Here is a 26,664-nt window from a genome sequence, read left to right on the forward strand (position 1 = left end):
TCCACTTTCGCAGCTGCAGTAAATTAAATCCACGGGGGGGAAATGAACAAATGCATTCTAAACACATGGATGCAAGGTTTCTCCTTATGGTTGCATATGGTCTCTCATTCAATCTGGTTCTTTGGAACTGGGTCGATTTACCTTTGTATTACGGAGAAAGTCAATGATGTAGTTGTAAAGCCAGATCCATTGTTTGGATACATACTTTGTAAGAAAAAATGCAGGTGTTAGTGTTTAACGAAAGCCGTGAGATGGCTTACTTGCCTTCAGCATGTCCTTTTTTAGTGTGATACTCTTCCAGCAGCTGAACTGCATTATCAATTCTTCTCTACCCCCGGGCATTTGCAGATATGCTGAAAAGTACCACACTGACCTAGTTGTGCTAAGATGGCATTTGCTTGGTGTTACTTGTTCGACATTACATACTAGTGTGAAATTGCAGGGTACAGGAGGAGCCATAGACCGTGATGAGGGCCTCTTTGTGTGTGTTTGTTGAAGAGGATAACAACCCACTGATCACCTTCCTTCCTTCGTTTGATAAACCACTGATCTGAGGTGACAGGATTGGCTGTAGCCATAGCAGTACATTATTTCACATTCCCAATACTGATAGATCAGTAATCACTGCAAAGTAATTGACTGTTACATTTTTCTTTTTAGTGCTGAATCCAATGATGGATTGTCTATGGGGGACCTCTGCTGGTTCAGAAAGACTTGTGCAAGTTCTTAAGACATCCTTGACAGGACTATAGGTGGCAGCAGTGTAACACTACATACCTACTTTCAGCTTCTACTCTCAGATACTGTGGTTCAGTATTATTTTACTGACAAGAAGTGTGTCTGTGTTGTAAATTTGAGAAAACAGTTAAGTTAGTTGCAGGTTGTGTGCAGAAAGTATGTTCTTACCTTTGATTTGTAAATGGCTTGGGGGGGGGGGGGGGGTGCACTGCCTTCCTCCAACTTGTTGTACTTGACGTTGCACTGAGCAGCAATGTTCAGACACAGTGGTGGTCACCAAGATACTTTGACTAAGATTTCAATTCTGTATTTAACCCATGTGGACAATGACTAGGGGGAGAGTTGAAGCCCCTTGAATCATAACGCCCCACCACCACCCCCGCACACACAAACTTCAGATCCATCTAGACTACGGTAGGTTGGAGCGTTTGGACATCAACCTCCCTTCCTGTATGCTATTGAACATTATTACCATTATTGATGTGGAGTTAAAGGAAGAGGTGAGAAGTGTCAGGTCCTAAAACTGTGATGAGAAGTGAGTGTGACACAAGTCCTTCACAGGGTTCATTTGCAATATTGTCCACTTATACATGGTTACTCTGTGTAAAAATCTCAGAGGATTCGAATCTTTACCAGATCACTGGAAGATTGCTCAGGTTTACTTTTGAGTATTTAGTGTTTAGAATCAAAGAATATCCTGCAGCCATAATTTAATCTATTGACTATGTTGAAAATACGAAATATTCGAAGTTGTTTTAGCACTGTGGCATGAGCAGAAAGCTACATGCATAAACTATTGCGGATGAGTCATACAACTTCTGCAGAACCTTTTCAACCTGTTTCACAGTGAACAAGACAGTAACACTGTAGCACATAACTCCCTAACATGCCTTTCAAGAACTCTACTCTTTTACAAGAACACACTGCCTTTTCAGATCCAACTGAATCGGAACAGCATGGACGCCTCAGTGTCTTTTTTGGTATCTGTCAGACAGATTTCTACATCAAACAACAGTCCTTTGTAGACTGACAAAATGCTCACCAAAAAAAGACCAAAGATATTTTCCCACCAAATGAATGTATTTAACAGAATATATATTAAACAGTAGCAGTTAGATAATAGAACAAACAGTCAAGAAGAGAAACATGATATACTGTAGAGTTTAGTGCAATGAAAAACTGTGGCTAAGCCCCAAAGCTAGTTTAGAATACATTAACATAAAGCAAGGATTAACATACTTGTTTGTTGTGTTATATGACTCATTTGGTTAATTAGCACTAAATACATTGTGTTCATAGTGCTGATAGGAAAGGTAAGTGTACAGTGTGAAGACAGTATACAAGTTGTTGAATGCAATGAAGGCATACGCTTGGATTTCGTTGAACATTCTAGAAGTGTTTTAGAAAGGTACACCATTTTACAGATCTTTTGTCTTTCAAAACATCAAAACAAAATACGTGAAACAAAGGACGACTTCTAAAACTCCTTTCACAAAGATGGAACTAAACTGTATTCATTCATTCTCCTTTAGAAAGCATTTACAACAAAGCTCTACAGCCTTTTGGCATATAGGCCTGTGTTTTGACAAAAGACCCTTTACAAATGAAGCATTTGAAAGCATTATGTCACCGAAAACAAAGCATATTTTCAAGGTGCTGTGACAGAATCACATACTTCTTTACATTCTATCATCCACAAGGAGTTTTCCCCCCATGTGCTATCTGCCAAGACAAATCCCCGGCCCGTGCAGATCAGCCAAGCAACCTGATCTCACAACCACTTACTCATTCTCCGGCCAGCAAAGGCCAGAACAACAAAAAACAGTAACTCAAAACTATGATAAATAACATTACATTATTAACAAAGAGAACACCACCACGCCCTCAGTTGCCTTTGACAATTCAACCATAAATAACGGACAGACAAACGTATTAATAAATAAGCACTGAACTGGAGGAAAAAGGGTTCAGGTGTATTTTTTTTTTCTCATCCAGGCCTCTCCAGATGTTTAGAATAACCATCCTTCTTAAGATTATCGGGAACATGCACTCTTCATCTCCCCTGCAAAACTGTGTTAAAGCACCCACAGCTCTCTAAAGAACACAGCTCTCAGTGCAGTCAGTGTTGCTGTCATCGGCCGATCGCCTCTTCAGTTCCCGAGCCTCTGTTTGGTGTGGGTGTACCGGGCTCCCTTGTCCCTTGTGCCGGTGCTCCTGAGCCTGGGTGTCCGCCGACCCGTGACCCTGGCTTCGTTCGGCCTCCACCTGGAGGTAGGCCCGGACCCGGTGGTGCTGTGCCACAGAGCTGCTGAAGTCGATAACGCGACATTCGTACGTCCCCTCGTCTGACGGCTTGACGCTGGAGAGACGAAGCTTATGGGAGATGTTGCTCCCCGCCACCTTCACCACCTAGAAGCGAATTACATTAATAGGCAAATTGCATTCAAGTTGGAAAACCAATTCATTACGCACGCAGTATTTGTACCATTCATTACAAAAATTTAACAAAGTTCATTAGAAATGTATCAAATGTTAATTAAAAGCGTATTGAGCACATGGTGCACATTAGTGCAGGCATTTAGTTATAATTACTGTGTCAAGAATAAGCTGTGTTAATAGATTAGTTCTCATCAGCCTTTTAGATAGTTTATAACCTAATAGACAGTTGACAGGCAAACCACTCACACTTATTTTAGTAGCATCCTTTGACAATTCTTCCATGGGCACCACCTAGAAGGAATCAACACATACAGGTAAACAACTACCCACTAGAATCATCTTACCTTCTGGTATTGGATTACACAACCTACATGACAGAAGTTTGAAAAGCAGCTCCTGTTCTCCAGCAGCTATGCTTTGCCGTTGTGGTCAACAAACAAATTCAAGCTTGTATAATATCTCTGTTGTTGTGTCTGCTGTAGCTAGGAGCTATTTCTGGGCACTGAGAGGTTGTGTTGCATGAGTGTGTCTAAGTTTGTGTGTGTGACCGTGTAGGGTAAGGTATTCTTTTGGGCATAGGCATGAATTATGCATAAAACAGGTTTTGAAAATCTATTTTTTCCTCAGTGCCAATTATAGTGTCTAGAAGCTCAACAGGGGGCTCTGTATTCCTCCTCTTTGGGGAAGAGGCAACCTGCTCCCACAGCGCTAAGAATGCTAATCAGCAATTATCCATTCCTTTCCACTGCCCGAGGGCCTGGTGCTACCGCTAATGTTGTATTTCCTCTACCTGCTGTATTGGACTGTTAAGCTAATGTAGATTTGGGCCATTCAGTCCTGTCCACAGAAGTGTAACAAGTCTCTTTGTGGAGTACTATGGCGATAAGAAAATGCTGCAGCCTTCCTTCTTCAAAGATAAATGGATTCAGGATGGTGACTTCAATTTCAGAAGCAGACACAGTAAAGTGTTTGCTGAAACTACGATTACAGCTTATGAGATTGACCGACATCTGCCATTAAAATCTTGCAAATGGTTAACCAAAGACTTGAAACGACAGAATCAAACAAAGCCCTAAATAATAACTCTCTCACAAGACAAGAAACAAACTGATGCAAGTGCGACTGACTGTCACTCAAGAGCACCCCCAATATGACCCTGCACGTCATGTGTTTCCCAACAGCTCACCTGATTGGTGGTCCAGGCAGGCTTCTGGGGCCAATCTCGATGGTTCCTGATGTACCACCACTGGATCTCTAGGGAGTAGGAGGGAGAGCCGGCGCCTCGAAATGAACAGGCCATCTCCACATCCTGTCCACTCTGTGTCGTAATGTCATGCGGGACCTCTGTGAAGAGAGCTGTGAGAGAGAGAGAGAGAGAGAGAGAGAGAGAGAGAGAGAGAGAGAGAGAGAGAGAGAGAGAGAGAGAGAGAGAGAAAGAGAGAGAGAGAGAAAAGAGAAAAGAGAAAAGAGAAAAGAGAAAAGAGAAAAGAGAAAAAAAGGCTGATGGGTTGAAGAAAACATACCAGGGGAGAGACTGATTTTTAACTTGAGTCAAAAGCACATTGTTGACATGACAACCATTGCGGAATTTGGGTCTTTTGCTTCGGAGGTGGAGAGAATTTGACTGAGCGGATGACGTGATAAGAGTGATAGGTGGGTGAAAAAAAATACATCTTCAATTCAGAAGGGTCCAATGTCAAACCGAATGATAAGATAACTGATGCCTGCTCCCACCAATTGTTGAAACTCTGACTTGTGGATTGTAGGCACTTGACTAGTATCATCTTTTGACACATTCATGGTGCATCTGTCTTTCATAGGCCAGTATTCAATTCTGTAAACATTTTAGGGAGGATCAAGCTCTCAATCCTTTGTCCATGAGTTAAAGTAGAGCTTTGTCTTCAGAAAAGTAAATACTTTACACATCCACACAAAAACAGTTAGCATACTCTGGATGACCCTAAATTCTTTCAATCCATAAAAAGTCCCACACTGCGTATATTGCTCCAGCACTGTCCTTCACTGTCAGTTTCTCATGTGAGGCATTTCAGCTGAGTCAGTGTCACTTGGTTGCCGTCCTCTCTAATCCCACTGTGGGACTGAAGTAGACGAGGTTAGAATGGAGACATCAGCTTCTCCATATCCCCTTATCTATCCCTGCACATCCGGCGGCCATTAAAGAACCGCTGTCTAAATCCTCTTAACCAGCCTCCTTAAAACACATTGCTAATTTGTCCTTAATCCCTTTTATGACAATGCCACCACGGAGTTAGTCCGTCCGCATGTCCGGCCTGAGAGGAGTCTAGCAGAGATAAAGAAATGGATGGTGCTTTGTTTACACACTGAAGAGTCAGAAGAAGCGTAGTTCGCCGAGGTGTTTGAGGAAGAAGCCTCAAGAAGAGATACTGAAACAATTAGGATAACTGGCACATGGAAGATTATCAAGTTGAAGAACAAAGCATTAGTGAGCTGTGTAGTTCGGAACTGTGTCTATATATATACACGGATCCGGATATATATATTCCGGTCTATTTTGTCCTATACTGTATCCTACATTTGAGTATGGAACGCATAATTTTTCTATTTAAAAGCCAAATTTGACATGTTGCTACCAGCAACTAGGTAGTAAACAAAACCTGACCTTGTCACACTGTCTCGCGACAGCTTGGTTTCAACATCTGGAAATGGAGATTACTTTGTCTTTAGAGAGAGGTACATGAGCACACAGTGACAGCTGAGGGAAACCCTTAGGTCTAACAGTACATGCAGCTCTCTGGATCCACAGATGATCATATAACAGGCAATTTCATCCAAAGGCAGTGTGCTTGTCTAGTATTGCATGAATCATTTTTATTCACAACAAATCATGAAGTTAATGAATTGTGAAATGATGTGCATGGTTGGTACATTTTGTGGTTGCTTGACGTCGTGTGAAACCTAGACCAGAGGTCACACTGTAGGAGGTTGTAAAGTTATCACACCCCATTGATTTCCACAGTCATATCACAAAGGTCCTTCTCTTTTCCTCAGTATAGATTTGATAGGACTATGTACTTAACAATAGAGAATTATTGTCAGAAGCTGTATTATGCTCTGGGGTATTGCAGGGTTTAATTATTTGAGATGAAAAACTTGGTAATGCCTTCTCAAAAGTAGTGCTGTGAGGGAAGTTTTTAAGCTTAACGTTTATCAGGCTATTCCCGACTTGACTGTCAATGAACACAAAACCGTTTTTCAAGCATTTAGGTTACACTATTCAGAGTCCATATATTCTAAAACAATAATCAACACATATCAGGACATATCAGTATATCACATACCAGGACTAGATATCATCTGAAAAAGCCGAGAGATCATTGTTATCTTATAAGTATTGGCAGTTCAATAGACCTCATATTCTCAACAGGAAATGAAAGGAGGATATCAGCATGACTCCAACCCCACTGGTTTAATTGTTATTACATTCAGCTTTAAAATGACTGAGATATAAATAATACGTACTGGAGGAGCTTCTTGATTAAATAACTGAGATCGAGCCACAACAAACACCAGCTCAACCAGCTCAATATTCAATACAAAGATAGAAATGCATGAAAAACGAAATTAAGGATTTGCCATTAGCTAGGCAATTTCACAGCGTCTTACAGGATTAATCCATCTAAATGTTCTTTACCAGATATCTTCTAACCTTGTATACTTTAAATAATAGGAGAGCATGCAATCAGTCCTGTTATACACAGATTCCAGTCCGAACATTACAATTGCTACCAGCCTTGTAAATGCAGTGTGTGGGCACGTACACTGAATAAATATCCCCCAAAAATAGATTGATGCCTGATCTTTGATGCTTTAAGATGACAATGGTCAAACTGACGAAACACAGTCTGTGAGTGACTTTGATGTTTTGGATGAACTACTCCTTTAAAGCATCACAGAGAATATCAAAGGTGATTCGGAAGTAAATGGAGACAGCTCTGAGCTCTATTCTCAATCTCTGTTATTTAAATAATCCTCTTTCAGGGAACCCCTGCTGATAAAAAAGAAAAAGAAAAAAGACTTGGGGATCTTTAAGCCTGATGAGGAGAGGAGAGGAGAGAAAGATCCCAAATATGTAATTGATATTCCACCATGCCTGTGGGTCTGTGGCACAGAGCCCCAGGGTGATGGCCATGGAAGAACGGATGGAAGAGGGGATGGAGCAGAGGAAGAGGAAGAGGAAAGGGGGGGTGGGGTGGGCGATGGGTCAACAGCGCCTGACTAAGTTCCCCGGAGTGGTGCCCTCAATGGTTCACCGCACTCAGCCAGGCAGCGGCCTCATTTGTGAGAGGGGTACTGAGGGGGGAAAGAAGCACAGAGAGGGACAGGAACAACACTCCCATAACAGTGCTGAGGCAGGAAACACATCATATTTCTCTGTTACTGTAGCCACTGATAGCATGTTAAAAGTCTTTGAATGAGACGGTTTGCCTGCAAACACAGCCATGAGTACAGTGGGGAATATCAATTATGGTATGTTATGCTTCTGTTCCATGGCAGTGAACAATTCAATACCTAAGACCTGAGGCATATTATATGCCTTATCCTTATTGTAAAACATTCCTACTACTATTTTGATCAATTTGATCTGCTAAAGTGTGTCTTGGGTTAGGCAAATGTCAACCATACTCCATCATGAGCAATTTAACTGATACCTTAAGTTCTGGAGTACAACAGCCAGTTTTGGAATTGTGTAGCTTCTTAGGAACAATAGATCTGTCACATTGTCTGCTTGGGAATCACTGGAACAAAATGAATGCATGTGACATGGTGTTTGTGTGGTACATGTATTTAAATATATTTGCCTCCTTTGACATGGGTTAGATGTAAGTTTTATCATTTTGGCTTGAGTTCGAAGAATTCAAACCTAAATATCCCACCCCCTCCCTTCAAAGCCACTACCCCAAAACACATAAACGTGCTGCCTGACTACTGCCAGGAGGTAGGCAGAACGACAAGCCTATCCAATCTTTGCAATCGTGAAATGATCAGTTTGTTTATTACAGTCCTGTGACTCCTACAGATAATGGATACATTTCATTTTACTGACAAACCTTTAGATGTAATTATTTAGGATCATTTCAGCAAACATCACAAAACGTGCATCTCAACAACATTACTGACCCTGCCTCGAAATCGGATTTGGGGAGGGGCAACACCTGAGTTTGGTTTCAGTTCAGTTTGGTTTAAGACTGATTCTTTCAAATCTTTAGGTCTTCAGAAGCTCTTTTTTCTTTCTTTCCAGAAGGCAGCCACTTGAGCCTAGCTACTGAAAATACCATCCCTTTTCACAACAGTTGCATAGTGTTTCTATCGGCGAGACAATGATGTGCTCCCGACAATAAAGAACTGCCGGCAGACAATTTCAACTAGTTTATGCTTGCTCGCACACTGCAAAATGCTACTGGATGTGGTAGGACATCCTGCTATTTTTGGTGCACTGTATTACATATAGGGCCCACTATGTATTGAGACATAGGGCTTGCAAAATCTTTTTCAAGGCATATTACAGGCAATATGGTAATATGGGTATCTGAACGCAGCCACAATGTAAAGGAAGTAGATCACCATCAGTGCTGATGATAAGAAACCCAACAGCTAATAGCCCTATGTCTGAGAACATGTGCATCTCAACAGGAGATTTTAGCATGTCTTCTCATAGGTATTGGGAAAGTCTAATTTGCCTCTATTTATTTTAGTTAATTACTAAGAAGTGGGACAGAAGTTTGTGTCAGCCCTTTTGGGGGAGAATGAAGAACATGATAAAGGCTTTATTCAAAAGTTTGATTCATGTATTAAATGCTGCTAGGTCCTAGACCATGTGTCAGTAAAAATATATATATATATTCTTTATTTTTTGTCTCATACAGATTTGATATTAAAATGTGAAAGTACAAATGGCTTAGTCGCTGAATCGCTTAATCACTGCTCATAATTTGTTTATCTACAATTAATTCATTTGAGCATTTGGCATGTCATAATCAGGCCTACACTTAAAAGTAACAATGTTAAAAGTAATATTTTGAGCCAGACAGTATTGACTTATTGGATACTTTTTTGTTGTATTTATGAAGGAACTACACATTTCCCATCTGATTCGTGAGACTATTTCACATTCACGTGAACTTCTGAATACTGGAGTGAATCTTTACCAGAGTTGGATGACCCAAACATACGCTTGTCATTTTAGACATACTGCAGGCCTATCTAAAGATACGTCCATTTAAACAAGGCTACTGTTGTCAGTACTGTTCCAAACTAGAATATAGTTGAATAGAAAGAATACAATAGAATATAATCCACAAAAAAGAATAGAATAAAGATTTGCTTCTTTTTTTGTGCTTCATTCTTAATAAGATAAAACAAATTGGGTGAGCAGTACACCAAACTCTTTACATTATAAGTGTTATATGGTGTTACACAATACCCAGGTACGGTCTTTGGTTCCAATATCTCAGCCAATGTATCAACAAATTAATATTCAAACATCCCCAAATCTTATTTTGGGAGCAAGAACAATGTGTTCTAGCACCCTCTTTCATTTAACATATTGTTTTTGGGGAGTACTGTATGTGCTGTTCCAAAGATAGAAACATAGCTTGTACAAACTAGGCACAAACTGTGTCATTCTTTCACTGACTACTACAGCACACAGCATACAACATTGTCAAAGAGAAAGAGAGCAAGATATAAAAATATGATGGAGGAGGAGGGTAGCGTAAGCGGTCCCATTATTGTCCAGTTATCTCCGACGCTCGTCAGGAATTTGAATAAAATGTAGATATAATACTAATTTAAAATGTTATGTAACAGCATTGTACTTTCATACGTAGATACACACCTATATTATAACATTCAGGTTTTAAAATCCAATAAAGATATGCCTAGAAATGCTATCTTCCTCATTTTGGCAGTTAGCCAGGGGGCCCCATTATCGTCGGTCCAACCACTTTCAATAAAGAAATGTCAAGTTTGACACTGCGCAAGGCAGATGGAATACATATGGTTGAGGAGCGTGTTTACATATTTAATTATATAGTAAGTTATAAATGTTAAACAAGAGGAAATGTGGGCTTGTGTTTATAAAAAACAGACTTGTTAACATTGTTTGGTTCAGGTTAGCCTGAAGGAAAAGTCAAATGAAGGGCTGTGCGATGTAGGGGGTCCTGTAAGTCTTAATTTAGGGATTCCTAACTACAGGAGGATGGTCTTAAAAGCTTGGAGGTAAATCCTGTGCTGTTTTATCCAGTCTGCCAGACAGAAACTCTCCAACCTACAGCTCAATTCTCTTTCTCCATTGTCGGTCTCTCCAAATCTGTTCCCTCTCTCCTACTGTGTATCATTTCATTCTCTTGGTCCACCCCACAGTTTCTACTCTGACACCCTCTCTCCCGCGCTGTTAAAATGCAATCCGCCTCTCAAGGGGCCAAGAGGTCTTTTCTTAGTCCACTTTCACTCATGGTTATACATTCTTCCCCCCCCCCCCTTCCATATTTCTCTCTCGCTCACGTTTTTCTCTGTCCTACCTTTGCCTCTGGGTTTCGTTTCCCCCCCCATTTTCTTAGCTACCTCGCCTCTGTCCCTCGTTCCTTCTTATCGCGCCCACCTTCTCTCTCCCTCCGTTTCCTCAACCCCCCCCCCCCCCTCTCTCTCACTCTCGCTGAGTGTGCAGTACCTGCTCTGTCTCCCTGTCTATCTGGAGCCCAGAGATGCTCTCACAGTCCCAGTGGCACAACGGAGCTCCGGGAGACATTCCTTCTGGCTCTGGCAGGTGTTCAAAGTCCCTAGTGACTAAGCCTGAGTGTGTGTTTGTGTGTGTATACGTTCGTGGACTCGGGTTCTATGCAGTATAGGCTACAAGGGGTTCATTGTGTGTGCGCTCTCTCAACTCATGTGTGTGTGTGTGTCCACCTCCTCCCGTACCCAACACCTTCTGATGTATTCTCTCACACTAATCCCAGAACAGCCCACACACACCCCACACCCCCACACCCCTTCTCCCCTTTCCAGCCTCTAGCCTCCAGCCTCCAGCCCCACACATACACATACACTTCACAGAAAAAAAGGCTGCCAGCTAGATTCTCCAGAACATGGAACCATAGCTGTTTTCAAAGATCAAAGGCAGACATTTTAAAACCTATCCTCGGCAGATGGAGAAAGGATGGGAAGCACAGACAGGGTGGGAAATAATCTGTTTGATTAGCCTACCTAGAGAAAGTGATGGTTGCGTGCAAAATAAACTTTCCCTAGTTAGTTCCTTCTCCAAACATTTTTGACGAGGGAAATGTGATTGAAGGCTTTGAGACTCTTAGACCCAGTTTCCCAGACATGGATTAAGCCTAGTCCTCGACCAAAAACCTTTTTCAATTAAGTCCTTCATTGAATCTGTCTCTTACTTTAGGACTAGACATAAAATACATGTTTGGGAAACTGGGCCTTAGTGTTCACTTGTTTATGTGTTCCGTTATCTATATTTATAGGTTCGTAAGTAACTTCTAAGGATATAGTCAGATAAATACAGAGTTTGGTTGGCTCAGATGAGCTACATAGGATTCTGTCCTTCTGGTAATATGCAAAGGATCACTGGGAAAATGCAACCAATCTGTATCTCAAGTGAGTTAACTACCATTTTGTTCACACCTGCTTTTCAATCTACTCTGTTAGTGCTTTAAGGTTAAAAGCAACACCAGGATAATTCTACACTTCTATGTGGGATCCACCATTCCGATTGATGCCTGAGTTTGGCATCAATCGGTATGTTCTTTGTAGACTGGCAAACTTTAATGCTCCACTATTCTTACCACCCAAATGCACGAGCTAACATGTAGAAATGAACCTAGAAAGGAGTAGTCATTTAAAAGAACCATTATACCAGTGATCTGAACTTTTTTTCACAGTTGTTTATTGGATGCTCTCTCTTTTTGTTGCTAACACTGTGGGCTCAGGGCCAGCCGAGCTCGTTCAGTTTTCTGTGCTACTCTACAAGGCCTTAGAATAGCATTCAGTCTAATGAAGGACTGGAGGAATTAAATTTTACTCACTTACTGAATGGTTATGATCAGGATAATGGTTATCATCAAAAGATCTGCTGGCTTTTTATGAATATAAATGTAAATAATGGTCATTTGCTGATAAAAACAATCGGATGTGCAACTCCCCAGTTAGTTAGGCGCTCCAGGACAATTTCCAAGGCATGCAAATATTTATTTATTGCCTACATTATTTATTTTCTTTCCAGAAAGATATTCAAAACAGCTAGATATTTTCTTTTTTTCGTATAACTGAGGCAGAGGATAAATGGATACTACAAAGGGTTTCTCAATGGTGCATTCAGCCGTTGGTGTTGAGACACAAATGTAATTACTGGGAAGACACATACAGACTCCATGAATACGTTTTGGCATATGTAGACCTTGTAGATACTGGAAATGAATACTGCACCGGAACACCTACTGAAAGTAGAACGTTTGCGAAGAGACTAGCAACGATGACCTGGTTTTGACCTGGGGAGACATCCAATGTCCACTTCAACAGCATAAAATCTCAATTTAGTCGCACAAAACATATGGAGGACACCCTGAAATGTATTTTACGCAAAAAGCTTATTTTTTAGTGTCAGTCGAGGCAAATAGGGTGGATCTTCACAGATCAGAGAGCGGATATCTGAACAGCAAGGCCATCGAGGCTGACCGTGGACTATCACAGCAGGGGCAAGTGTCGTTCCGGGGTTAATTATCCCACTAACCCAAACCTGCTAAGAGGAGAGGGGAGGAACTCTAATTAGCTTTTGCAGCATGAGAAGGGAACAAAGGAAATGAGGGGGGAGGGGTACTTACAGTGCCTATCTTTGATGCCATCTTCAAGATTGACATTGTTACTTTATACGATAAAAAATCTGAGGGGCGACATGATTAGCCTACGCAGTGGTGGAGACAACTATTAGTATTGTAACAGTGAGTATTTGGAGTTTGCTTGCCATTTGCTGGATTGCCAAACGTGTTGGTCTCCATAGATGGCTATGGTCTTTTAAAGCATTACTGCCAGAAATGCACGTACGAAGCCACTTGATCTTAACCCATCATTCACACCAAACACACACACACACTCTCACTCACCCCTCCACCCATGAATGCATCCCAAATCATTACCACCAGCAAATCATGCCTCGACTGGACAAGCAGTCTGCCTCTCTCTCTCTCTCTTTTGGCCTTATCGATCTGACAGTTGTCAAATTGCCTTTTCAGCTCAATATGCAGGCAGCCTTCCTCAACCTGCCCATGAAACATGACTTGTTGACAAACAGAGCGTATCCCAGGGTGCATTGTGCAGACGTCAGGTCCTGACAGGACTGCTCAGCAAACATCCGACAGGTTTGTGACTTTAAATCAAATTAGCGAGGTGGGAAATCAATCGTCTAACCTTGGCCTGACGCTGAATCAACAAGATGGACACGGCGGTCAGCTTCGATGAAAATTTCCAGCTGAAAAAAAGCCCAAGGGAAAATATCAGTGGTGGAAAATTGCTATTTCGAACCAACATAAACCTTAACATGAATAAGTCTTGAAAAGCTATGCTATGCTGAATATCTTTGATTTGGTTTACTGCTCAATTGACTTGTATATGCAGCTATTGAGTAGATGCAAGTCAAATTTGGTCAACTCTGCAAGTTCCAAGAACAAAACTCATAAAAGCGTTGTTGTCATAATCCTCTCCTGGCAGTGGCAGGAAGATGCTCGTTTGAAGATGCAAGCACATGCATTTTTAAACAACCCTGCCGCACACACTGCATTTTTCTCCATACCACTCCCAGTTTTGTGATATAACCAGGGCTCTGCTTATTTTCCTGACTGAGGCCTCATTAAAAATGAAAAGGGAATGGGGGTGGGGGGGTAATCAAATAAACTTTGAGAGAGAAGGGCGGAAATAAAATATATAAACAAAATGAATACAGCTCGATCTCCAGAGGTCCCCCTTCCATATCTTTCCCTCACATCCTTCAGGCAAGTCCAATGCGAAATTAGATGGATAAATTCAGCCTGAGATGCCAGGGTGGGGTCAATCTGTCAGTGTCTTTCACCCTCCCTCCTTCTCTCTCTCCAAATGGAGCATGTGTTTGAAACTGGTGAAATCACAGCACCATAATTAGTATGTGTGAGAATTGCATGGTTATTAATAAGTGTGCCACCAAAGCTGTGTGTGTAAGCGAGTGTACCATGGGCGTGCATATTTTTAACTGAAGATAAAGGATGGAAACAAGAATTTGGGGCTCAGAATTTCCCACACCCTTGAGAGACCAGCAAAAATCTGTCAATCATTCCTTTCTTCCCTCATTCTCTTCACCTGTTCTTATGTTAGCAGCTCTCCTTTTTACTACCTGTCTCTCTTACCCCACAAACACATTCTGGTCCCACAAGGAGTGTGGATGGTTACTAGTCCATTTATATCTCTTTTCCTTTGAGTGTTGTTACAGAGCTGTGCAGCTTAAAGGCTGTGCCGTGGCAAGTATTTGACAGTCGACGTAAAATCAAGTAGTGGATATTCACTTGGTATAGGTAAAGATCTAATAATAAATACCTGTAAGATATATCCTGCTGGATTTGGGAGTTTGTGCAATTAATTGCTCATCTTGCATTGTGTTTGTGATATGAATAAAAACTACGAACAGTGTCTACTCAGAAATCGATATCTGGAAGTTCCTGGGGTGAGATTTAAGAAGGCCATACTACCACACTTCAAAACATACTGAGACGTTTCAAGTGATACATGGCTTTGAGGATATCATGTAACAACCGTGGTTGGGAGCAGCAGAGAAATCCGTCTCCCCGCTAAGTACAAACATTTTTCAAATGAAAGGTTCCGCCCTGAGGTGACAGCTCACAAAATCAAAGGGTCATTGACTCATTGCTTCCATTTGAGTCGTGTCCAGAGGGGGGAGAGACAGGAAAAGAGATATTAACAGTTTGTGTGCATAGCAATAGAAGCTAATGTATCTTTGCACAACCTCTCAAGGTGAATGTGAATAATTCTTAAATAGGGCGTTCTGGGCGTAAAAATTACATTACGTTGATTAATGCGTTTAATAAGGAGGGCAGGCCCAAGGGGATGTTTTCTAAAACCGTGAGTAGATTGTTGCCTATGAAAATGCTAAAATAGCATATTCATATTCCACTTAAAGATAACTTTGTCAAATGTGCATCTTAAATGGTTTGAATAGAGTCGGGTTTAGTTTGAGTTGGTGAAAGGTTTTCTTTGAAATGTTTGTTGCATTGGCTTGAGTTGATTATCAATGCTCAGTAAGGATCCAAATAAGCAAGATATTGTGACAGGGTTTCTAAAACAGATGAAATACCACTGTGCCTGAAGGGTGAACAAAGAAAAAACTGCCTCAATCTCACACCAGCGAGGGATATCTGTGGAAGACAGTTACTGTCGACAGTCCATAACCAAATACATACAAACATGATAATGCTGATAAACAGATATATAGTCTTGGAATTCACAAAGAAGTCAATAACAGACAATTCAGCTTATAGGCAGAAGCGGGTCGAGCAGGCAGAAATAGTCCTGGGGGAAATACTCGCTTGCGAGACCTTCAGCCTGTATTCAAGGTGGAAGGTAAAATAATGAAATAAGAATGGGCCGGAAATCAACTGAGCAGCTGTCTGGCTGTTGCAGCTGATACTCATCCTCGGGAGGGAATTTTTCATAGCCCTCGGGAAAGGTGGCACAGAGGCTATTCTGCCTTCCTTGCCGTCAGTGTGTTGCGCTTGGATGTAGCGACGCATGTTGACACAAAGTAGCCGGAAAGGTAATGCTCAACCGATAAGTCACTTTTCTCCATCAGATGTCCCTGGAGAGAAGAGCCTCCATCTGCTATAATCAACCAGTTCCCCCGAATGGCTTTCTCTGGGCTGCATGCTTTCAATGGAATTGACATGGGGTTTGGAAGAAGTGCATCTAAGTTTCTAGTTGTGAGGCCTGTCCCCACCCCTCTCCTGCAACCTTTCCACAAGGCTGGGAAACGCAACCCCAACACCGGACTTCATGAATGCACCCCTCACAGCAGATCCCAGTCCCCGGAGTACTGATTACAAATTCCACTCACCTGTTATCCCTCTGCCACTTACAACCACTACCTTAACTGCTCGTTCACACCCTGCCCTTTGTGAGGTATTGTTTGTCTGTTTGCCACTCCGCCAAACCTACTCGTACTTCTCTGGAAGTAACTACATCTCTAGAAACGGTGCTTTGTAAAAAAGATTGTCTTTGGACCTGTATCTGCTTTTGTTTTCTTTTGTTATAATAAATACCCCTGCGCTCTGTGCTCAGATCCAGCCATTCCTGTCTCCGTGGGCTTTCATTACACTAGTAATGGAATCTCAAGTGTCTCCAAGAAGTTTCAAGGCCTTTCACTTGGATGAACTTGATATGGGCTTGCTTGCTTAAAAAAATGCTGTTATGGCAATGCCTATACTGTGCATAAAACCTGTAATAGGTAGTAGAAATTATATTAAAGATTATCTTAACCAAAATACTTAAAGCTGTGATAGGTGTGTTTGAACGTGTTGTTCTTTTCTAAACTTCAATTTGCTTGTTAAAAAAAATACCATCAAACGTTTCCCCTTCGACTAGTTTTCTCACCCCACAGGTAAAGGAAGATAAAAGATTGATAAAAAAAGAATATCAAACCACACTTCAACTGTGGCAAAAGTCCTTCAGCACTTTTGCACATCAAAACCCGAGTCTGGAGCCAAACTGACCCTCTCGCACAGAGGTTATCCCTGTGAGGGAGTCTACAGCCAAGGTGTGTATGGAAAGAGATAAGGCCCACACAAAGCTAAATCCCTCAGGCTCGCTGCTAAGTGTCACATTCTGCCGACCTATTCCTCTACGCTTTACGCTCCCTGTGATCTCAATTCACAGAGAAGACTCTTTTCCAGTGATCAAAGCCAGGATGCATTTCTTTTGATTTCCTCACCAGTATTGCAGTCACAGTCTAATTTGCAGTGTCAATCTTTTGGCTGTTATCTTATTATTTAGTCACATTCAATCGGTAAGCTGTCGGAACAGCATTTTGTCCTTTTGGAACCTGCATGGTCTGCATATTTGACTCTTGAACCCCCCAAAAAACTGCTCCCCAGTGGAGGCTAACTCTGTGTTACTGACCGTGCGCTTTGAAACACTGTGCACTCACCTTAAAGGATTTCTGTCCTTCAAGTCAAACGAGCACACTGGACTTTTCAGAAGTCAATATCTTCTTCAATTCTTTGTGGGCAACTGTTCTCAAGTCAAAAGAGTGGATCGACTCATTATGGTTTCTATATTTCCTCTATACTAACTCATCCCTCTCTTGTTTCCTGAGCTGGTCCTCTGAACATCATTTCAGCGGCCCTGTCACTATGCTTCTCCCACCCACTAGGGTTGTTTCACAGCCCTTCAGAGTGCCAACGAGAGCGTCCAATCTGTCGACCTGCCTACAAATGTGAGAGCCGTTAAATTGAAAGCAGAAGCAAACTGCCTAGGCTGGCCATCCTCATTAAAGTGACACCAAGTAGAAGGCTGGCAGAGCAACCGCGAGTCTTTGGAGGCTAATGAATCGTGTGTACACCTTGAGACTGCCGATGCAGCACCACGCACAACGATCACACGGTGAAACCGTCCGAGTGGCAAGAATGACAACATTCTGTTCTCAGCCTGGATTTTGGATTCGGGGAACTGGAGGTGCGGGGGGGGGGGGAGGGGGGGGAAGGTGTCTGATGAGCACGATGAACAGCGTGACTTCCCACTTCGTGTCAGGCACGGCTATACATCGCTGGTCGCACGCGCAGAGGACGACACAAACACAAGGTCTCATAATCAGATGCTATCTCCTTGCTATATCTCTCCACGCCCTGTGCAGTTTTCCGTGACCCACCTCTGTGAGACTGACAGGTCGAGGCCACAGCCAAAACCCAGGGAAGTCGGGGGTGAAAGACCGAGCAACACACAGGTGTTGTTCTACCCGACCCGATCACCTTGCTTTGACACGTTCCATACAAAGTTCCGCCCAGCTGCACAGGTGTAAGACCTACACGTCGACTGAGCCGGAGAAGGTGCAAGGGACTGAGATAACCCAGCTGAATGCACTTATCTGTGGGTTGGAAATAAACGAGCCTGAGCTGAATCTAACAAGCACTCTCTGGAACGCCGCATCAAGCGCTGTGTTCTACATGAAGGCACAGCTCCCTTGCGCCTGGGCAATTTATCAACCCACCAGTCTTTCCCGATAAAAAAAAAGAAAGTCCCGTGGGGATTACTTAACCTCAGAGGATGCCACTCTCAATTCTGGCGAGAAAGATGGTCTCCTCCAATAGTGAAACAAAATATTTTTTTCCAGGAAGTAAGACTAGTGTACATCCTTTTATCTTGAATTTCAAACGACTACAGTAGCCCATTTCTATAGCCCGGGAGTCAGGTGGCTGAGCGGTTAGGGAATCGGGATAGTGATCAGAAGGTTGCTGGTTCGATTTCCGGCCGTGTCAAATGACGTTGTGTCCTTGGGCAAGGCACTTCACTCTACTTGCCTCGGGGGGAATGTCCCTGTACTTACTGTAAGTCGCTCTGGATAAGAGCGTCTGCTAAATGACTAAATGTAACCCCCCCCCCACACACACACACACTTTGAGGTGAAGACATGGATTAGGGTAGGGAACACAGCAGTTAAACCTCATTTTAATTAACTTCCTCGGGGAGTTATGCATGCTAATTGATTTTCTAACCAGTCCAAGCAGTCAATTCACCACCCATATACGCCACGCTCATTTATATTGATCAGGCCAAAGCTAACATTCTAAGGAGAGAAAGCTCCTGTGACTAGCAGTGAATACACAGTGATAAAGCACAGCAAGTAAGATATATAATTCACTGAAGCCTGCAGGATGGGATCATACAAAAAACAACAACAGTATGGCAGGGTAGTGGCCACAGGGTAGAGATTGTCAACAAATACTAGCTAATTAGTAAGGTTCTGTTCTGAACAACATTTGATTTTGAATAATGAAAACAATGGTTAAACCCTCACCCCACCAGTGCACTTGACCACCAGCAATTGCGGTAAGCAGATCAAATGAATCTTAGTCAGATAAATCTAAAGTTAGCTTAAACGGTACATGTCTATGGACCATACTTTGTCCCCTGCATCTAATATAATGGGGACAGAGTGGATGTATAACTGCAGGAACATGAATTCTCGTCATATTTTTTTCTTCCCTTGCATTGTTTTGTCTGTGAATGAGAACAATAAATCCAGCAAACTCAAAGTCAAATACCACCCACGAAAGACAACAGAAGTAAAATTATAAGTGCCAAAAAACGGTATATTGTCATGAGATGAAAAACAACTATTGCCATTGAAAGACAAGATGCACTTCATATGTGTGGAGTTGCATTAATGATTCATAAAGAATGCAACACATCTTCTGAGCCTCATGAACAACTGTCTCTCTCAATCATGAAATACAAGCTTGCATTTTATGTTTTTTTGCTCATAGCTTTAAAATGTTTAGTTTGTGGAGAAACTGACTACAGTATAGCTCTGCCTATGAATTTGTGACCGCATCCCCCAGGACTCATCATTTAGCATTAATATGCAAGCTGACTGGCAGTGAGCTGTGTGTTGATTTAGCATTTAAGATCAGCTACTGGTTTATTGTTTATGGGCAGCTGGAAACAGGAAATGTGTTATGTTAATTCAGGTGTGGGATGGCATGAATGGCATCAATGCCAGGCACAATGGAAACATTGTATTTGCCAATGCTTTTGCAATGATTGATACTCAAATTAAGAAGTCAAGTGTAGTCTAGGACTACATTATACATCTGTCACATAAAGGGGGTAGCAAACAACAATGATATTACTACTCCAGACATATGTTCCAAAACTTGACCCTAATATATCTGTCAAGATCACATACATTAATAACAGCAAATGCAGATATGAATGATATGCAGTATGTGTAACTTTTTAAATATATGATTTAGGAAAAGTCCAGTGAGATTTGTTTATATAATAAACTGGTTACAATAGAGCACTAAAATGAAACGAGCTATGCTCAAATGTAATTGTAAGTAGAAACTAAAAGTTACCTAAATTATCTCAAACACAAATATTTCAGTCACCTAGCAAATTAAAAAGCCCCATATCCACGTTCTTAAACTAATCTTTAAAGCTCAATTATAACTATGCGGCCACATCAAATACCTGTAATATCCAACCTGGCAGCGGTAACCTATCTTCAACATCTAATAGTTTGATATATACATATCACAACTTTAAATCGAAAGGCATAATCTCAGCAATCATCATCATCGAGACAATAGAGTTAACCCCACCCAGTCACACTATTCAGCATTGTTCAGCCTCATTTTAAGTCAAAGCAATGATTGACAATTATTACTAGACGACTGTAGAAACCGTACCGTTTCCAGATATCTGATTGTCCACTTCGTCATGTTCAATCGGTTTGAAAGCGGTGCTAAGTTGAAGATAGAGTCCCATATAATGTAAAATCCCTATGATCACACCAAATGCTCCCATTGCTTTTGTTCGTGTTTCAAGTGGTCTATGAAAATTCACATTAGGCGGAGGTCATTAACCAATATCCACACCAGTCCAGGTTGTCTATTCTCCCTGATGCACGAAATAGCTCTAGGACAAAAAGTGCGCTTTCACGCAAAAGGTGCAGCAGGCTGCTCGATATCGAAAGCGCCACTGGTTTCCTACAGTGTCGACAAGCAGGCAAAGATGTGCCAACTGAGGCGGAGGGGGAAAATGTTGGTGACGTGCAGCGGCTTGCAGGGAAAGTAAATTAGGCGGAGGGATCTCTAATTATATTGTCGCTAACTTTTAGATTGTTTTAAAATAGATTCTTTATTTATTTTCCTATATTTTGACACTCGGAGTAAAAAATGTTGTACATTTGTGGACATGACTGTCCTTATATTTTTTCCAAATTAAAAGGCACTGTGCATGAAGTTCTAATAGGCCTATTAATTTAGTAGGCTACTGTGTTATCACACTGGTACGATTTACCAAGAACTAGCCTATATCTATAGTTTTTGTAACATAAAACGAAACCCGTAACGTTTTAGGGGTTAGTTATAGTAGCCTAGTAGTCGTAGTATGTGTGGCGTAAACCCTAGCAGCCTGACTGATCAAGCAATATTCACCATAACAGTTCGAGTCTCAGAAAGAACTATGGCAAGTCAAAATTATGAGATACCAAGTACGCATGCGCTCCAGTATGGCGCTGGAAGATCCCGTCAGCTACCTGGCCTAACCAATGTCCGAGTCAATGTACCCACAATCCATGTTCATTTCAAATTGAATACGCTCTTTATAGTACGCCAAAAAGCTGCTACCGTATTGTGTTAAAGTGAGCACAGTGAACACATGCTCACTGTGTGGGCCTATCTCATCATTTCGACTATTTAATCTAAAAATAATGACTTTTTATCATCATTTTGATGTAGGTTAGAATCTCATGATTTCGATTTAGAATCTAAATTTTGATTTAGCCAATTTTCTTTCTTTTTTCTTTCTTTTACTGGCGGAAATGGACTTCCATAAGGAAAACATTGAACAACCCTCTGTCATAATATTTAACACTGGGAGTAAAGGTATTGTCAAACCATGTCTAGATGCTCCTGCTGTTAGCATAGTACCTGTCTCTTTCTTGATATGCAGAGTTCTCCCTGATTCTTAATGGGCATCACGATGGAAACGATGCCCTTGAATTTAAATGGTCACGCCTGCTGGCGACTATCCATGGCGTGGTTGAACACCCACACAGGGCATTAATAAAACACACTCCATGAGCATCGTTCATCATACAGAGAGAGGTAACGCCTTACATGTGATTAAGGTTTGCTGCTCAGCAGCTAGAAAAATGTCGCTGATAGAATAAGACAGGATCTCTGTGTTGGTGATGGTGGTTGGTGCAATGTATATACCTGTTGTGGTTGACAGTTAAGTGTTACCTGCTCCCATTGTAATACTGTGTTTCTGTTTCTATACAGTAGACTAGGCCACATAGGCCCACCTACAGTAAATTATGTTTTTTTCTTGTGATATTCCTAGAAGATTGTAGAGGAGGGGATCAACTTTCTCAATCCATCTCTCTTCTCTGTCCATGGAGCATTGTGGCGTGACTTTTGAGTACTGAAAGTCCTCTTTGGGATTATATATACATCTCTGGAAGAAATTGAGAGACCATTGCACCCTTTTCTTTCATTTACAAAAAAGTTGATAAGTACAATTTTGAGTGAGGAACAGAAAGGTAAAAATGAAGAGTGAGGAACAGAAGGTGAAATTGAAAAGTGGCCTATTCAATGTTATCTTTCTGTTCCTCACTTAAAATTGTCCTTCTCAACTTTTTTGTAAATGAAAGAAAAAGGTGCAGTGGTCTCTCACATTCTTTCCAGAGCTGTATATATATATATATATATATATATATTCCAGAGCTGTATATATATATTTAATAATTATTTATTAAGGATGGTAATTTCTTTTGAAAAAGCAGTTTAGTGAAATTCCCTACTAATATTTACTTTAACACTCATGAAAGAGATGTGTTTTGCACGGCTCACTGTGTGTAGGGAGCAGTGTTGGGAGTAACGCGTCCACTACTTTTAGCGGTAACGAGCATGTAACAAAGTATTTTTTTAAATCAATTAACGCAGTTACAATTACTGAAATTTAAATGAGTTCGTTACTCGCGTTACTCTCTTTTGTGAAAAATGAACACTTGCAGAAAGAAGACAAGATAGGCCTACTTTAGCTGCTTCTGATCTGACATCGCAGGACCTTGGTGGCGCAATGATACACCAATCGAATCAATCAATGAGCATTAAACCACATCATGGCCGACAGTGCGCATAGAATGAGCTTTCGCTCCTGGAAGTATGGACATTACTTTTCGCTCTTCGAAATTAAAGACAAAAATGTAGTGGTGAGTTGTACATTATGTGCAGGTGCAAAGAAACTATCCACATCTAAGAGTAGCAATTCCAATCTTCTGAAGCACCTGTTGAAACAACACGCTTCGACAAAGCTAGTAGCGACAGACCCCAGCCCTACGGATGCTGAAGGCGCCACTCCATGCAAACAACCAAGGCTAGACTTTACACGGACTGCAGTGCAGCCGATAAGCCAGGCAGAGCTGAATAAATTGATTGCTAGGTATGTTGTCGATGACATGCATCCCCTGTCAACTGTCGAGTCAGTTGCCTTCAGGCAACTAATAAGCAAAATTCCAGTGATAAATGGAGGCTCGGGGCAAATGCGCAGGAAGACGTTTTCCAGCTATTTAGACAGAGAATATGCGAAAATGCAGGTCGAGCTAAAAAAAAACATTTGAGGGTTTACTGTAGGCCAATCACTTTTATTTCATTGGGCCTAATGTGGTAAAAAAAAAACACTGTTAAATGACTGAGACAGTTATTTTGTATTAAGTTAAGTATTAAAAGGGACTTTTGTACTACTGCTTGATTTGAAGGACTGTTGCCCTGTTGATTACAATAAATAGGTCTGAAACATGTTTATTGTGTTTGACTGTTCAGTACTGTTCATTACATTAAAAAAGCAGACATAAAAATAACTTAAAAGTTACTTTCCCTAGTAACTAATTACTTTTCATATACAGTAACTGGTAAAGTAATTCAATTACCTTTTAAAAGAAGTAACTAGTAACTGTAACTAATTACTAATTTTCAGTAACTTGCCCAACACTGGTAGGGAGTTAGACTGCAATCATATCAGAAGAATTTAGACTACATATTTTGTAAATTATTTAAGTGTTTCATGGGGACCTCATTAACAATACTTGCCCATTTATATTTTACGTACCATTATCTGCAAGACATAAATATTCTATTTAGCACTCCATTTTCCTAAAGACAAGTAAACAAGATTACATTTACTGGAAGCAAAAATTAGACTAAACGTCTGCCTTATCTCCTGTCCTTTTAAGAGAGAATAATCCACCCTTACTTAATATGCAGCCCTTGCGCTCATTTGTTTTGCTTGAGAATGTAATTAATGATCATTAGCAGTGAGAGAACTATTTCTCTTGTTGACAAACCTCCATCTGGGCAAGATTTTAACATCTACAGAAGGTCAGTCCACGTTGAAATATGTTGGTTTCTAGAAATAAGACATGCCGCTGGTGGTAATATCCCACACTTGCATATAGAGGTTATGACTGTGCCCATCCAATTTCATCGGAAATCCTGGCCATTAAAGAGCGAAAGATTAAAGATCAACATTTTGAGAACGCTGGTGTTTGTATTCAATTTTTGCTCAGCTTAGCTTGAGCACAACAAAGGTTCAGCAATCAGAGTTCCTGGACTTGACCGCAAATAGTTGATTGTAAAGTACGACTATGATATATTAAACACACTATCCCCCGTAAGACACATAGAAAGATTGACTCTCCATTTTGAATAGCGTTCAAAAATGGGCTTGAAAACCAGTTAACCTCAAGGGTCTCTCAGAAAAGTCTCCCATATTGACTTGGTGCAGGTCTAAAAGCGTCTCATATTCCTCTATTCTTTTCCCTTTCGGGTGTTCTGCCCTGCTGTCCTCCCAGAGGTGTCAGTCCTAGGCCCCAGTCAGGAAAGCACAGGGTGAAATTGAAGCTGATGTATGCAGACATGAGGCCTGAGAAGGACACAATACCTGCCTGGCAGCTTTGAGCTCCACAACTCCCTACAGCTAAGTGTTTGAGACAGCCCCATCCAGAGATGAGGTGTGTGAGTGTGCCTTTGTGTGTGTCTGCACATACTGTAAGTGTGTGCATGAACCTGCAGCAGTTTCTATGGGCTTGAGTGTTGGTTTTGTTATGTGTGTGTGTGTGTGTGTGTGTGTGTGTGTGTGTGTGTGTGTGTGTGTGTGTGTGTGTGTGTAGGGGGCTGGCGGTTATATAGCACAGCTCCCGTTAAATGTAAAATGAAGGGAGAGAGAACTGGGAGTGCAACTCAACCAGGGAGCGGATTTCAAAGCCGATAGCTTCCACAGAGGCATCATAACATCCATAATTTATTGAGCTTCCTTTGACATATTCAGCTGGTTTTTCACCTGCTGCACTGGATGCAAAAACACCATATAGTTTTTGTTGGCCAGTTGAAACCATCAGAACATGAAAGAGTAGAGGACAACGGTTATTCTCACAATAGCATCTATGTTCGTCAAATCCTTGATGATTCATGAAGGCTATACATAATAGCATGCAGGCCATCTCTTTCCCAGCCTATGATTGTGGCTGCCCGGGAGCACCATGAGAATCCACAGTAGTCATACTGTATTGCATGTTTGGGTAAATGTTAGATTTAACTGATTTTGTGCTTAGTGAACCCTTGAGGATAGCTTAGGAGTTCCAACACCGTTCCAATCTGTTGATTCTCTGAAAACGCATCTAAGGAAGTAATAGTGTGTCTTGAAAAAAATGGCTTCTCTGGTGTAGTTAAATTTTTTGCCAAGCCTCTGTTTACCTCATCAACCATTTTAATGCAGAGAGAACCAAATATATTTTGGCCTCTATGCGCAAAGCAAATCTGGAGTCATGCAGCACTTCATGAATATTAAACCCTGCTCCGAGCTTTAGAGAAAGCAAATAACTGGAGCTGCATTCCGCAAGGTGAGGGCTTGGAATGTGGGCAAAGCCTCTTGCACGCGCAATCATTCTGCTAGTGTTCTCCGGCAGTTTGGATGCTTCTATACTTTACACAATCCATAGGGATTTGGCTCTGGAGGCTTATAAATCCCAAGTCTCTCTCTCTGCATCCCCCCCTCTCTCCTTGCTCTCTCTCTCTCTCTCTCTCTCTCTCTCTCTCTCTCTCTCACACACACACTCTCTGTCTGATAGCTGAGTTCTTTAGCATGTAAATTACAAGGGGTTTCACCTAAAAAATGCAGAGCTATTTTGTGAGTCAAATGTTGTCAACGGAAGATGGAGCTCTGCCCAGGTAGAGACAAGCAGGTTGTACAATCTGAAGATGGATCCTTTCTTTGGGATCAGGTAGAGAGCGTGCATTAGGATCCCATTCGAACACAAAAAGTGTCTTGTTTCTTTCATGGCAGGATCTCTTATCTGACTTGACTAGGTGAAAGTTCCTTTTTACTGCTCTTAAAATACAATAATTGGATGAATTAATTATTTTAGTAAGGGGGGAAAATACATTGAAACTGGACTTACTGTATTATTGGATGTTAAAATTGTACATAACAGTAATAGCTATAACTTGGTGGAGGCAGAGGTACTGAAGATACTTTGTTATGAGAAGATATGCCATTCATCTGTAAAAAATACTGTATGTCCACACATTTCCTGTCTTGCTTTCTTTGTTGCTATGGACTCAGATGGTCAACTTGCTTTTTGAAATTATATAAATGAAACCTGATTTTGACGTTTCATAG

General features: G+C 41.3%; 1 protein-coding gene across 1 annotated transcript; it reads right to left on the bottom strand.

Annotated features, from left to right (window-relative positions):
* Positions 1 to 1,898: 1,898 nt before the first annotated feature.
* vstm2l (V-set and transmembrane domain containing 2 like) lies at positions 1,899 to 20,787 on the bottom strand. The gene is made up of 4 exons (XM_067242897.1): positions 20,670 to 20,787; positions 4,364 to 4,533; positions 3,424 to 3,468; positions 1,899 to 3,147 (listed from the first exon to the last, which is right to left on the bottom strand). Exons 1-4 carry the CDS (start codon positions 20,785 to 20,787, stop codon positions 2,833 to 2,835), a joined length of 648 nt encoding a protein of 215 aa, XP_067098998.1. The 3' UTR covers positions 1,899 to 2,832.
* Between the last annotated feature and the right edge of the window lie 5,877 nt (positions 20,788 to 26,664).

The sequence above is a fragment of the Osmerus mordax genome, chromosome 1 (assembly GCF_038355195.1).
Source record: "Osmerus mordax isolate fOsmMor3 chromosome 1, fOsmMor3.pri, whole genome shotgun sequence".
Lineage (NCBI taxonomy): Eukaryota > Metazoa > Chordata > Actinopteri > Osmeriformes > Osmeridae > Osmerus > Osmerus mordax.